Genomic DNA, 13,364 nt, shown 5'->3' with positions numbered 1-13,364 from the left:
AGTCGGCGCGATTCGGTACGGCGGCGGACCCGAACCATCCGCGCACATCACTTATATTCACCACGCGGCGTTGTCCCTTTCTCCTTTTCTTTTTCTCTCCTCAGAAAGTTCACCCAGACATTAATTTGACCTATCAAGCTATTTTTCTTTGCATGCCGGGTTGTATTAGCTGGGGAGACAAACGAAGATTCATCTTCATTCCCACTACCAAGAGCGCCGCAAAGGTTTATCCAGTGAAGTTGCGCTCCGATCGTGGGACACAAATCTTTTTCATTTCTTTTCTTTCTCTCTACCATCTGATTACCACAAATATGATTTTACATCTCCAAATCTAGACTTGCTTTGTACCTCTTAGACTTTATTATCCACTATCATTCCAATCATGGGGTTTAAAAAGCAGATGCTCCGCTTTGAGGAGCAACTGTCAGATGTTGACTCAGAATCAGAAGTCGAGCCTCCGATCCCACTACGATTCCGTTTCCTCGATTTGCCGTCCGAAATCCGTCTGCATATCTATCACTATGTCCTCTTCACGCCAACTCGGAAGAGTGCATCGAAACGCACGGGAAGCGTGGGATCCTCTGCGAAGAAAAGCAAGCCCCTAGCACCATCCTCGCACCGCATCGCGCTGTTTCTGGTCTCGAAACAAATCCACGACGAAGCGACTCATTTCTTCTATTCAACACAGACATTCCGTGTTTTTCCCGTGCAGGATTTTCTGCGCATGCCCACTGTGCGGGCTTTGCCTCGACGCCACCGCCATTCAATCACCACCATTGAATTGATTGTGGGGTCCAGCTGGACTGCACCGCCGAAGTCATGGGTGGTAAACCAGGGGCTGGGACTACACGACATGGATCTTGCTCGCACATTGAAGGTGTTTGTACAGTGTGACCCGTCACACCCTGTGTTTGAAGGTTTCCGCATCTCCAAAGAATACTATACCGAGTTCTGTGGCAAATTGTTAAAACAGATCCTAGAGCGGCTACCGGGTCTGGTTCAGGTCGAATTCGACGCCTGGTCATCTGTAGAGAAGAGCGGATCTTTAATGACTCGCTTACTCGCAGAAACTCGAGATGCCCAGAAAAAGGTCCTTTGGGGCCCGGAAAGAGGCTGGTCAGACAGTCAAGATGATGCCGACGAGAAACATGACCTCAGTGACGCAGATGTTGCTTTGGATGGCCTGCGGGCTTATCCTCCAGATGTCATCGAGGCCTTGAGCAATTCCCTTCAGACAGTCAAGTTGAAGGCATAGCCCTGTTCATACTCATTCTTACGATTTACATAGATCGCGCGGCGCATAGACCACACGAATTTTTCTACTATCTAGAATAATGACGCCATATGGATTCACAACTATCTCGCTGTCACATCAAAACTGGAGTAGATTTCGTTCATTTGTTGGTCTGCGTGTACTGATTAGGTGGTTTGGTAACATAAAACCCAACCCATCAGTGAGAAAATTAAAGTGTTCGATTGCCACTTTCTAGCTCTCTAAAGGTCTTCGTCAACTTCCATAGCGGCGCCATTCGTATCTTGTTTAGATGATTGCCGTGCCACCGAAGCTTCCTTGTCAATCATCTGCCGCGAGACAGCAACAATGTTATCCTCGATCAACTGTTGACTTACGTCCTCAATGTCTGCAATGATGTCAGTATATATCTCGTTCAGAGAAAGAAGAGAAACTTACGCTTCTTGGGATCAACCTTGCCAACATATCTCGTCTTCAATTGATCTTTGTTCAGTTCTGTTTCTTCCTTGATCCGCTTCTCGTAACCCTCTGCGAGGAGAACAAGCTGCTTCATGCGTTCCACGTTGTGCTGACCCTCCTCGTGGAAGTCCTTCATCTCCAAGGCCTCGGTCCATACATGCTTGTGAAGATTCATCAACATGTTCTCTTCCAATCCCGTCTTGCGGTAATCAATCGCAATACTGTAGTAGTGGCGGTTGAGACCGTGGATGAGAGCCTGGATTGAAGGCTTGTTGAGGTGGCCCAAGTTGGATGTTGTTTGGCGGGGTTCCTGGCCCATAACAACCGTTTGAGGCTGAATAAGACGGAATGCGTCAATGACGACCTTACCCTTCACTGACTGGATAGGATCGACAACAACGGCAACGGCACGCGGCGTGAGCTGTTCAAATGACTGCTGAGTGTTGATATCGACCGATGAAAGCCAGCAACCGAAACCAGGGTGCGAGTGATACCAGCCGACAACGGTTTCTGGCCTGTATATATATGAAGCCTGTATCAGCATGAACTCCTCCGATCATACCAGGCAACCAAGCTTACCGTCCAGTCTGCCGGAGCATTTCCATCATTCTAGTTTGGAACACCGGATCCACAGCCTCAACACTGACACCAGTACCGCTTTGAGGCATAGCAAAGACATCCACTACCCGAACTGTGTACTCATCGACGAACTCGCCCAGCATCAGACCCATGACCTCCATCGGGACACCCGCGCGGCCATGTCGTAGCATCTTCAGCAGAGCCAAGGAAGAGATATGAACGGTTTCGGAGTTATCGATCAAATTCGGGGTATCCTAACAACATCCTTGTTAGCATGGAGGGAAATGCGTCGATATTGAAGCTAAGGTGTTGGTGTTGATGCCGCGCAACAAGGAAACTTGGCGGTGCAAATCTGGGGATTTTTCCAACTTACACCACCGGGAGCAGCGCCCCCCATGCCCATGCCTTGAGCGGCCTGGAGCATCCGGTTAAGGCGATCCATAGTTAAGTGATATTCGACGAGATTGGATGGAACAGAGAGGTAAAGGCGAAGCTATCTAGAAGCTCCGGAGCGGTCGATTGTCTCTACCAACTTGGTATTGCCAAATGAGTGTTTGATATGGGATACAGGACAAGCGAAGAATCCCGATCGGATGCGATATTAGCGTGAAGATAAGGAAGTTGTTGGAAGACGTGTTACTGATGAGCAAAGCCGTGGGAGCTTTGCCTGACGAGGGCGGTGAGGGGGCTGGTCGGCTTCCGCTCCTTCGCGGATGATTCTCTCTCCTCCACCCCATTCCTCGAAAGCCTGAACAATGATATTGGCTAGCTATTGGCTTGCTATTGTGATTAGTTCTGCTGCCTAATCTTTGCGGTGCGGGATCTGGTGAATAAAGAGCCCATTCGTTGCCTATATCCTCCTCGGAGTATATGTGCATTGCGCCTCCGACTACTTCACTTCTCTTCATACCCGATTCCCTGGATCTTATTTGCAATTTCTTGACTTCACACTTTTTTTTCTTGACTTGATTGAGAGTCATTCTTGCAAGATGGCTTTGGAACCAATCTCGGATAAAATCCTGGGGTCCAAGAATAAGAAAATCGCCTACTTCTACGACTCCGATGTGGGCAACTATGCCTATGTCTCGGGCCACCCCATGAAGCCTCATCGCATTCGCATGACACACAGTTTGGTGATGAATTATGGCCTCTACAAGAAAATGGAGATTTATGTGAGCATTCTGTTCTATGTTTTCATTTGAATCCTTGCCCTAATATACAAACCCAGCGTGCGAAACCTGCCTCCAAGTACGAGATGACCCAGTTCCACACCGACGAATATATCGACTTCCTGTCCAAGGTCACACCAGACAACATGGACCACTTCTCAAAGGAGCAGAGTAGGTATAATGTCGGTGACGACTGTCCCGTCTTCGATGGACTTTTCGAATTCTGCGGAATCAGTGCAGGAGGAAGTATGGAAGGCGCTGCTCGCTTGAACCGCAACAAGTGCGACGTTGCCGTCAATTGGGCTGGTGGTCTTCACCACGCCAAGAAGAGCGAAGCAAGTGGCTTCTGTTACGTGAATGGTATGATGTGTCTCGTTATTTGGTGGACAGTCCAAAAATTAACTTGTTGCAGATATCGTTCTCGGAATTCTCGAGCTCCTGCGCTTCAAACAGCGAGTTCTGTACGTCGATATTGATGTTCACCACGGTGACGGAGTTGAAGAGGCATTCTACACAACCGATCGTGTAATGACCTGTTCTTTCCACAAGTATGGAGAGTACTTCCCGGGTACCGGTGAGCTTCGGGATACCGGTGTCGGGCAGGGCAAAAACTACGCAGTCAACTTCCCTCTCCGGGATGGAATCACTGATGTCACGTACAAGAGCATCTTCGAACCCGTCATCAGGAGCGTGATGGAGTGGTACCGCCCCGAGGCCGTGGTCCTTCAGTGCGGTGGTGATAGTTTGTCGGGCGATCGCTTGGGTTGCTTCAACTTGAGTATGCGAGGACACGCCAACTGTGTCAACTTTGTCAAGAGCTTTGATCTGCCGACCTTGGTGGTTGGAGGTGGTGGCTACACCATGCGCAACGTTGCACGGACGTGGGCTTATGAGACCGGTATCCTTGTGGGACAGTCTCTGGGATCGGAGCTGCCATACAATGATTACTACGAGGTAAGAACCTTTTGCAAGTTGAAACGAATCAACACTAACAGATAAAAGTATTTCGCTCCTGATTATCAGCTTGATGTCCGCCCATCAAATATGGATAACGCCAATACCCGAGAATATCTGGACAAGATCCGCAACCAGGTTGTTGAGAATCTTAAGCGAACCGCATTCGCCCCGTCGGTTCAAATGACAGACGTGCCGCGGAATCCTATGTTGGATGGCATGGACGATGAGGCTGATGACGTTATGGATGACCTTGACGAGGATGAGAACAAAGATAAGCGCTTCACTCAACGACGATTCGACCAGCGCACAGAGAAAGATGGCGAGCTCAGTGAGAGCGAGGACGAAGATGAAAACGCCGCGCACGGCATTCGTCGCCAGCCAGGCGCTGTTCGCCGTCGCAACCAAGTCAACTACCGAAACCTCGAGCCGGACTCTGGGCTGGACAGTGGTATGGCAACACCGCAAGATGCGTCGTCTGCGGCTGATGGAGAGATGGATTTCACTCTTGATGCCAAGATGGTTGATGTTCCACGCACTGAACCTGATGCGCCTTCCATTGCTCCTGAAGCCTCTCGCGCCGAAGAGACTCCTATGACTGATGCCGATCACATGACTGTAGAAAAAGAAGAACAGGAAGACTCTACTGCCTCTAAACTCCAGTCTCCTCCTCATGATGAAGATATTACTATGGAGGATGCTGTTGTCGCCGAAGCCACTTCTTCAGAACAGATTCCGGCTCCAGGGGCAATTACTGAGCAGATATCAGTGGTCGAGGGCTCCGCGACTTCACCTGTGAGGGCTCAATCGCCCTCGAAAGAGACTGCGGTTCTCGCCAGCGAGAAGGGTGCTGAAGCTTCTCCTGCTGCGGGCGCCGAAGCACCGGCGACCAAGGAGGAAAGCTTGGAGCATGCGGTAGAACCCAAGAAAGAGGAGTAATCGGGCTGGTTTACAAAGACGACACTATCGGATCTGGCGCAACGGACAATGGCAGAAAGGTGTTATCGGTTTTAACAGCGTGCTCGCATCTTGCTTGACACTGGGAAGAGGGCATTACTCATTGCGGAATAGCAATCAGGATGGATTCAAGTCGAGGTGGACTGCCTGATTTTCTAAGGAACCATCTCCCCTTTATCTTCCTCTCTGTGCTGCCTGCTTTTATTCTTTTTATCTAGTTTTTAACATGTATTATTCGGTGGAATGAACCAGATCAGCATCTACATCGTACGCAAAGAACTAGAACTCGAAGTATAAAATGTAGAACTATGCCTGAGGCATGTCATTTTTGGGCCTATCCCAAATAAAGTTAGCGATAGGGCAAAGTCGATTCTGAGCAGCCAATCAACTGACAATGCCAAGACCTTACGATTAGCCTGGGATTTCGCACTCCAGTCACGTGGAGATTTTTCAACTAGGGTAAGAGCCCTAACCTTAGCGCACAGTCGAACTGTAGTTTGGAACCTCTACGTTCGACCTCTTGTCGCCAACCTTTTTCACCCAACTTCGTCTTCGTGATACCTAGCCATCATGTCTAAGAGAGGGTGAGTCTCCCTACGATTCCCTCCGTCTCCCCATTCGAATTCGACCGATACAGAACTCTTTGGAACGACAAACACCATCAGCTTCGTGTCGAGAGGATAGAATGGGGGCACGGAATGGGAAAACAACGAAATAAGGAAGAAGGAAATTTCGCTAACGCTGAAACAGTCGTGGCGGTGCCGCCGGCAACAAGCTCAAGATGACTCTCGGTCTGCCAGTGTACGTCTACCAATTTCTTATCTTTTAGTCTATCTCGAATGCGCCTTCTTCTCCGCCGGATTCCGTTTCCAGTCGATTACTCGATCAACGTTCTCGAAGCACATGCATCCACCATCGACACGACAAGAACAAAACAAATACGACCGGCGGGAAGAAGGAAGCATTGGAGCTCCACTTTCAACATGCGAAAAGAACGACATCTAGAACAATTTCACTAACGGGTCCGTCTTCATCGAACAGTGGCGCCGTGATGAACTGCTGCGACAACTCCGGTGCTCGCAACTTGTACATCATCTCTGTTAAGGGTATCGGTGCCCGCCTGAACCGTCTCCCCGCTGCCGGTGTCGGAGACATGGTCATGGCCACCGTCAAGAAGGGAAAGCCCGAGCTCCGCAAGAAGGTTATGCCCGCTGTCGTTGTCCGCCAGAGCAAGCCCTGGCGCCGCCCCGACGGTATCTTCCTGTACTTCGAGGACAATGCAGGTGTTATCGTCAACGCCAAGGGTGAGATGAAGGGTTCCGCCATCACCGGTCCCGTCGGAAAGGAAGCTGCTGAGCTTTGGCCCGTACGTTTTACCCCATCCCCACGGGAAATGGAGTCAATTACATTCCATTTCTCCTCCCCATTACCGCCAAATCACAAACTAACATGATCTTCTAGCGTATTGCCTCCAACTCCGGTGTCGTCATGTAAAGAGAGAAAACCCGAATTTTAAAGAAAAAGAACGATACCAAACCTCAAATCTGCTTGGGACCTGGAATGCGGTGCATATGAGACCATAGGATTAAAATGGGAGCTGGACAGGTGGTGTCCATTTTGACGAAATCCAACTGTTTTAACTTAAAGCCGGTTTTATCCTCCATCTACGTGTTTTCTCCCTCCCCTTTACTGGCGACTCTCGGAAGTATTACTTTAAAATCACATCCTTTTGCAATGCCTTGCCTCCCTATCATGGGGCTGGCCGACCTAAGGCTTTAGGCAAGCTGTATGGGAGGGATACTTGGTCCTGTCTGGTTGTTCTTTGTCGAAATTATGAACCCTGATATGACCAACAATATGGCTCTTTGTAGACTTAGACGTACTCGTATTCTACCACGCACTTGATCACTGTCTAAATGCTCAATGCAAGTCACATCATACTTCGTCCATTGCTCTACATAATATATCTCAAGACGTTTGCAATAAGGAGTCGGGACTCGTAGATTACAACATATATATATTTGCAATATTTGCAATCCGTTCAAAGTGAATGAAATCCAACGCCATTGATACAATAAACAACAATTTACAAATCATTCCTTCAGTCAATCTTACATTTTCTTCGCTGGCTGGACCTTTGGAGCAGGTGCCTTCTCATGAGCAGCACCAGAAACGAACCAAAGCAGAGCCACGACCAGCGTCACAACCACAAGGATATGAACCGCCCACCAAATATGTTGTACACCAGCTGGACACATAGTGATCTCGTAGCTCCACTCACCAGCAGCTTCATCAAACCACGCTGACAGGAGGCCGGCATTGCCACCGAATTCTCCCATCATTGAGCGAAGGGTCACCTCACGGATGGAAGGAGCGTCGACCTTTTGGCCATCGAAGCGCTTAGCAGCCCACTTCCAACCTTGAGCAGAGCTCTCCTCGTCACTTGCTTCATCCACAGTCCGATTGACGTAATGAACAGCATCACAGCCCGTGTGGTCATGACCTGTGAGGATGAGTCCGTTCCGACCCTGACCACCAGCCCGCGCATTCTCATTACCGCTGAGTCCAAAGATGCCTTGCAGGACTCCGCTCGCACTGAGCGAATCGCTGAGATGGTTCTGCTCCTTGAGACCACCATCCAGCCAACGAGGCACACCATCAGGCCCGTCCTTGTCATCAGATTCCCGGAATGAGAAGTACGGTCCATCCGTGCAGACGCCCTCTTCCTTGTGCATGGGAAGATGCGTCAAAAGCAAAGTGAAAGCCGACCGATCCTCGACCGGCGCAAGCCGATCAGCAATCAACTCATTGAGATAAGAATAAGTATGACTCTGAACCTCAGAAGAAAGCGCAGGGGTATCAAACATAAGCGAGTTAAGATTAATCAAATGCAGCGTAGGCGTGAAAGCCTCATCCCCAGCCGTAATCACAGGGTGCTCGAAGCGGATGTCCCAATTCGCACGGCCGAACGCACGCTCGAATCGCTCCATCCGCGCTTCGCTGATATCTCCCGCATACCCAATATCATGGTTTCCAGCAACGTTGATAATGCGCCGAGCCCAGGCCGCGTCCGCGCCCAGGATTTCCAACGGCGCCGCCTTGTCTTTCGTGCTTTGGCTCCAACCGAGAACACCGGTTCTGGTGATGTTGTCGGCGACTCGCTCGCCGCCGCGGAAAACACGGTTCCAGTACCGGTATCCGCGCCGGGCGAATTCCTCGTCGGAGATCCACTGGCTGCCCACTAAATCGCCTAGCACGGTTGTGTGTGTCGGCCGGGTCCACCAAAATAGCGTGCGGTAGATGTGGGCGAGATAGAAGTCGTTGCCGAAGAGATCGAGGCGTTTCAAGCCTGAATTGAGGGCGCGCGGGATATCTTCCGTTGCGAGCGTTCGCAGGCCGGTTGTGATGTTTGCGAGAACGTTTCCGTCTAGTGGAGGGAAGACGGTGCTGTTGCCGATTGCTTCCTGGACAGCACGCCAGTGGGTCTGCATGCGTGGGTATAATTCATACTCAGGGAAAGGGAGGGAGGTGTCGCCTTCCAATTGGGGATCTGCGAGAACTAGGAGTCTGAAAATGGCGGGTTGGCTCGCTTCCGCGGTTGAAACACCGAGGTGTTGCAGGAGTGTGTTGGTCACGGCATTGTTTCCCAATGATTTCTTCTCACTCTGTTGAGAGATAGACTGTGGTAGAGGGAACGCGCATCCCTTGAAGACTGGGTAGAGATAGAGGTAAACAGTGGCGGTCACTGCGAGTGGGAGAAGTAGCGCAAGGATGCGGGCGAGCAACCGGCGAGGAAACATGAGGAATCAGATTATAATGACAGAAAGGGGTATGTTATAAAGACATATACAGCATATTGAAAGAGGTGTCTAGAAGGTGGAAAGGAGGAGAAGAAGCAAAAATGTGAATGTCTCTAATCGATAAAGATAGTGTGATAGATATTGTGCCACTCCGGGGGCGGACTGGACTACGGGATCGCAAATCGGTATGAACGTGGTAGTCCATAGATCTAGTGACTAAAATAAATGAAATTCGAGTCAATACAATGTCACCAAGCATTGAAAATCTCAATTTCCAAAGATATATTGAACTTAAGCTGTACGGTGTACCCACAATCGTTGTGCATGGTGCATAAATAGTATCTACTGACAGGGGTCAACGGTGTGTGAGCGGTGAACACTATATAAGACAATGGGCAGATTGATTACATGTATTATATCTACAGAGTGCAGAGGCTATTAGGTAGTACTTAAGAATATAATAGAACGCTTAGCACCAGTCAACATTGTGTCTTGTGTCCATAAGCCAATCATATACTCCCACATAAATCCCTCGCGACCAACGTACCTGCAATGACGAAATGGCGCGAATCAACAAAGGGAAGAAGCTTGAGCGAGGGGTATATCACATAAAACGCCAGCAAAGGAAACAAAAGATGAATATAAAAGACCAGGGATATCCTTCGTATGGCTCCACGCAATATCCAAAACAAGATAGATATTCACTTAGAGTCCGTCTTGACCATAGGATCCGGAAGCAAGGCTGAATGGAAGTCCCCAGGGGGGTTGGACACAGATTGATCGAACTCCTCGTCTGCATGATTATTGTCCACACTGTAGTTGGTGCCTTCAAATGAGTTAACATCAGACTGATTCATGTTCAAGCCATCGATTTCGAGACCTGTATCTTCCTCTTCCTCGTCGATGGTCTGCTCGGGCTTGGTGCTGCGCGAGGCTAGCATGAGCTCCGGCGGCCGCTGGTTCATCAGCCGGGCTTGTTTCAAGCTAATGGTCTTTTGCTTGTTAGTAGATTCCACTGGCTGACCGAGATCGCGCTCAATGGTCGCTTTCATCAATGCTGCCATCCAGAGACGGCCCTGCTTGACATTGTCAACCTGGAAGAAGTGGGTGGCAGGTTTGGTGAATTGCACGGCGCGTGTATTCTTGGGGGGGACAAGCTTGAAGAAGAATGGTCCACCGCCGTCCTTAGCTGTGAGCGACTGGATGGTCGAGGGAGTGGTCAGCTTGGTGCTACCACAGCTCTCGATAGTGGTGTTGGTATTAGCAGGCAGAGCGGTTGAGCCAGTGATGGTCGCGTGTAGAGCGATGATCGGATCTTGGTCCGCTCGCAGGACTCGGTGGCCAGTGATATCGATTAAGCCTCTCTTCATTGTCGTCTTCGGCATAGTAATAGGACAGACGACGACCGCGCAGCACGAACAGACGGGGCTTCCAGGTGGTCATCAAGTTGGAAGACCTCTTCTTCATCCACCCACTATACTCAGAACCATCCACCTGCTCCTGCGGTGTCTTCTTCTCAAGGCCTCGAGTATACGCACTGGTCTCCTTTTTGGACTTGGCGGTCCGAGGACGGGCTGGGAGTCCAGGGCCATCAGTGGCAGCTTTGCCAGACCCATCGGTGCTATGGCGTTCCGAGCTTTTGGAAGTGGCCGATGGAGTTGTAGACCCGGTGCGAGCAGAAATTGGATCATATTCTCGTGGCGAATCGGGCGGCACAGAAGTGTCAATCTTCTTTCCAACAACGTCGGATATGGCCCGGAAGCCTATAGCTCGGCGGAACTTGGGCCCGGCATTTTTCAATGGCTGGAATTGCGAAGGGGGAGCGCGAGCAGGAGAGCTTTCTGAATCAACCTTGCTGCTGTTCACCCGAGAAAAGTTGGCAAAGAACCCGCCGCCACCACCATTACTGCTACCAGGCTTGCTCTCGGTGGTTGATGACTGAGAGCTGTTCAAAGTTCTATCCGATGAGACACGGGTGCTCAAGCTCCGGAGCCGACTCTTTGGTGGCGTGCCATTGTAAGTGTGAGCCGCAGAGGAAACGTGCTTTGCAGCATCGCGAATCGAGTCTACACTGCCAATGCGAGACTGGCGCTTTATCGGCGCTGGCATTTTATACGCATCCTCCGCACAGCTTGAGTTCCGGGAGTGATTGGTCGCACTACCAGCATTAGGGGACCCCCGTTTCTGCAAAACCCGACGGGTTCGGCGCGAATCCACCTCAGTGCCTGAAAAGTACCCTCGATCTATGTCATCACTCTGATCTGGGGTGCCGATAGATGAATTCGCATAAGAGTCCAAGTCAGCAGTAAACGGTCCGCCCCGGAATCCAGGCGAATTAGTGCCAATCGAGGATCCTGGGCGGACAGGCATCATTTGTGGGCCGGAATTCAGAGTCCAGGTCCGGTCAAATGAGGGCTGCTTCGGGTGATGTCCATTGAAAACCGAATCAGAAATGCCGCGTTGGGTGGCATCAATGGATGAATGACGACGTGTATGGTTGAGTTCACGGATCGACGCTGCAGATACTCTCCTTGGTGAATCATGGCTGTAGGGAGGTGTGTGTGGTGCCATGGGTGAGGTATTGTTGCCGGCCAGTCGTGGATGTTGCATTGGCGCAGAGGCTCTTGGATAGCCAGCGCCGTTCTTTTCTGACAAGGTTGGGATCCGAGGAAGAAATGGGCCAGTACTCCCAGCGCGAGACAATGTACGTTCATCGAAAGAAGAGGGACCGGAGAAGCCAGAAGAGATAGAGCCTCTCGGGGCTTGCTGCTGACCGAAGCCTTTGGTATCTTCTTGAAACGCCTTAATTTTATGCCATGTCTTGAGCCGCTTACCCATGACTCCAAAGTCAAATTCCTTCATGAAGATGAAATCTTGGTCCATATCAAGCAAGACATCACCGGTGATTTCTTGTTCTTCAAAGATATCGCAATGTTTTGAATCAATACCCAGCTCGCGCAGACATTTCGAGGTTTGTTTCTGGCTCCATTTTCGCACCTCCCGCTCGGTTGGATGGCTCTGCTCCTCATCGTCAGTTTCATGTCCGTTGATGTAAGAAGCCCGGTGGTCGATGTGGCTGCTGTACTCGCTGCCGGAATCGTTCATGGTCCTGTGCTCTTGGGGCGATGCGCTGACACGCGGGGTGTTCATATCCGTGATGTGCTCATCAATGACGCTCAACGTTTCATTCATAACTGGACTTTCTTCGCCGTTCGGGTGATGGTCCATGGAACCACGAAACGCTTGTTGGATATCGTCTGCCAGGCTTTGTCGAGGTAGCGGAGACGACGCCGATCTTTGTGGCGTGCGAGCACCAAGTTGTGGCGAATGCATCTCGATGGCGCTTACATGGCGCGATGCCTGAGGGGTACTCTGCCCACTCCCGACTGATGCAAATGATGATTCCACGGGCGCAGGGGATTCCATTTGTACAGGAGATTCTATAAACACAGGCGAATCGGCGAGAGTCTTTCTCAGGGAGGCAGCCTTGGTAAAATCTGTTGCGCGTGCAGCTGTTAGCGGGGAAAATAGCAAGGTGATGGGTGTGCATACTCCCAGGAAAGAGACCCGTTTGGCCCGTCCTTAGGTTTTTACCCAAATACCAGGCATCTCCAAAGCCTTCATCCAGCTCGAGCAACTCAATCCTGTCGCGTGGTAACATGATGAGCTCGTCTTCGCCGCGCCCGCCAAATTCATCTAGATTGGGGTGTTAGTAGGCTTCGCGCATTGAGAAGCGGGGGGGTCACTGAGATCGAGTCACACACGACGTCACTTACGAACAACCTCCAGAATGTCGCCGGGACGAACACCCTGTGGTGGGCCCATGGTAACCATCGCTCAGTATTCCTTGTTTCCGATGGTAAGTGTTGAGATGGAAGCTTGAAAGGCGCAAGACATGGGGCGCAAGCGCCCTTTCGGGGAAACAGGTACGGAGTGGGCAAATTGCAGATTGCAATTTGGCGCGTGGAATCTTCCGCACGCAATGTGGTCTTGCGCAAAAGGGGAGAGAATGTCGAGTGGAATCTAGCGCGAGTGAAGATTAGAGGAAATTAGGTTATTAGACCACTCGCGGGGCTTTGAAGCACGTACCTCAGATGATCCGAGGTCGAGCTTTCTTTTTTTGGGGGTTTTTTCTTTTTCCCTCTCTTGAAATGGCTCAAATCTCATGTGCTTGCGCCTATCATAGAGAATCTG

General features: G+C 50.5%; 6 protein-coding genes across 6 annotated transcripts; 3 read left to right on the top strand and 3 right to left on the bottom strand.

Moving 5' to 3' along the window:
- Positions 1 to 382: 382 nt before the first annotated feature.
- N7457_009218 (uncharacterized protein) lies at positions 383 to 1,255 on the top strand (the record flags this gene model as incomplete). The annotated part of the gene is made up of 1 exon (XM_057180261.1): positions 383 to 1,255. The coding sequence occupies one exon, from the start codon at positions 383 to 385 to the stop codon at positions 1,253 to 1,255; it is 873 nt and encodes a 290-aa protein (XP_057028647.1).
- A 239-nt stretch (positions 1,256 to 1,494) lies between these two features.
- N7457_009217 (proteasome regulatory particle lid subunit RPN11) lies at positions 1,495 to 2,732 on the bottom strand (the record flags this gene model as incomplete). The annotated part of the gene is made up of 4 exons (XM_057180260.1): positions 1,495 to 1,640; positions 1,691 to 2,226; positions 2,291 to 2,544; positions 2,664 to 2,732. 4 exons carry the CDS (start codon positions 2,730 to 2,732, stop codon positions 1,495 to 1,497), a joined length of 1,005 nt encoding a protein of 334 aa, XP_057028646.1.
- A 547-nt stretch (positions 2,733 to 3,279) lies between these two features.
- On the top strand, positions 3,280 to 5,352 carry rpdA (histone deacetylase RPD3; the record flags this gene model as incomplete). Its single annotated transcript, XM_057180259.1, has 4 exons — positions 3,280 to 3,462; positions 3,519 to 3,819; positions 3,872 to 4,413; positions 4,462 to 5,352. 4 exons carry the CDS (start codon positions 3,280 to 3,282, stop codon positions 5,350 to 5,352), a joined length of 1,917 nt encoding a protein of 638 aa, XP_057028645.1.
- A 588-nt stretch (positions 5,353 to 5,940) lies between these two features.
- On the top strand, positions 5,941 to 6,864 carry N7457_009215 (60S ribosomal protein uL14; the record flags this gene model as incomplete). The annotated part of the gene is made up of 4 exons (XM_057180258.1): positions 5,941 to 5,954; positions 6,121 to 6,171; positions 6,412 to 6,736; positions 6,832 to 6,864. 4 exons carry the CDS (start codon positions 5,941 to 5,943, stop codon positions 6,862 to 6,864), a joined length of 423 nt encoding a protein of 140 aa, XP_057028644.1.
- A 617-nt stretch (positions 6,865 to 7,481) lies between these two features.
- N7457_009214 (uncharacterized protein) lies at positions 7,482 to 9,170 on the bottom strand (the record flags this gene model as incomplete). Its single annotated transcript, XM_057180257.1, has 1 exon — positions 7,482 to 9,170. One exon carries the CDS (start codon positions 9,168 to 9,170, stop codon positions 7,482 to 7,484), a length of 1,689 nt encoding a protein of 562 aa, XP_057028643.1.
- A 701-nt stretch (positions 9,171 to 9,871) lies between these two features.
- Positions 9,872 to 12,995, bottom strand: N7457_009213 (putative polarized growth protein (Boi2); the record flags this gene model as incomplete). The annotated part of the gene is made up of 4 exons (XM_057180256.1): positions 9,872 to 10,530; positions 10,571 to 12,682; positions 12,723 to 12,866; positions 12,947 to 12,995. 4 exons carry the CDS (start codon positions 12,993 to 12,995, stop codon positions 9,872 to 9,874), a joined length of 2,964 nt encoding a protein of 987 aa, XP_057028642.1.
- Between the last annotated feature and the right edge of the window lie 369 nt (positions 12,996 to 13,364).

The sequence above is a fragment of the Penicillium paradoxum genome (genome assembly GCF_028828445.1).
Source record: "Penicillium paradoxum strain IBT 22861 chromosome Unknown utg000007l_segment0_segment0, whole genome shotgun sequence".
In the NCBI taxonomy this organism is placed as follows: Eukaryota; Fungi; Ascomycota; class Eurotiomycetes; order Eurotiales; family Aspergillaceae; genus Penicillium; species Penicillium paradoxum.
The sequence above is the reverse complement of the archived record's forward strand: the minus strand, read 5'-3'. Positions and strand labels throughout refer to the sequence as shown.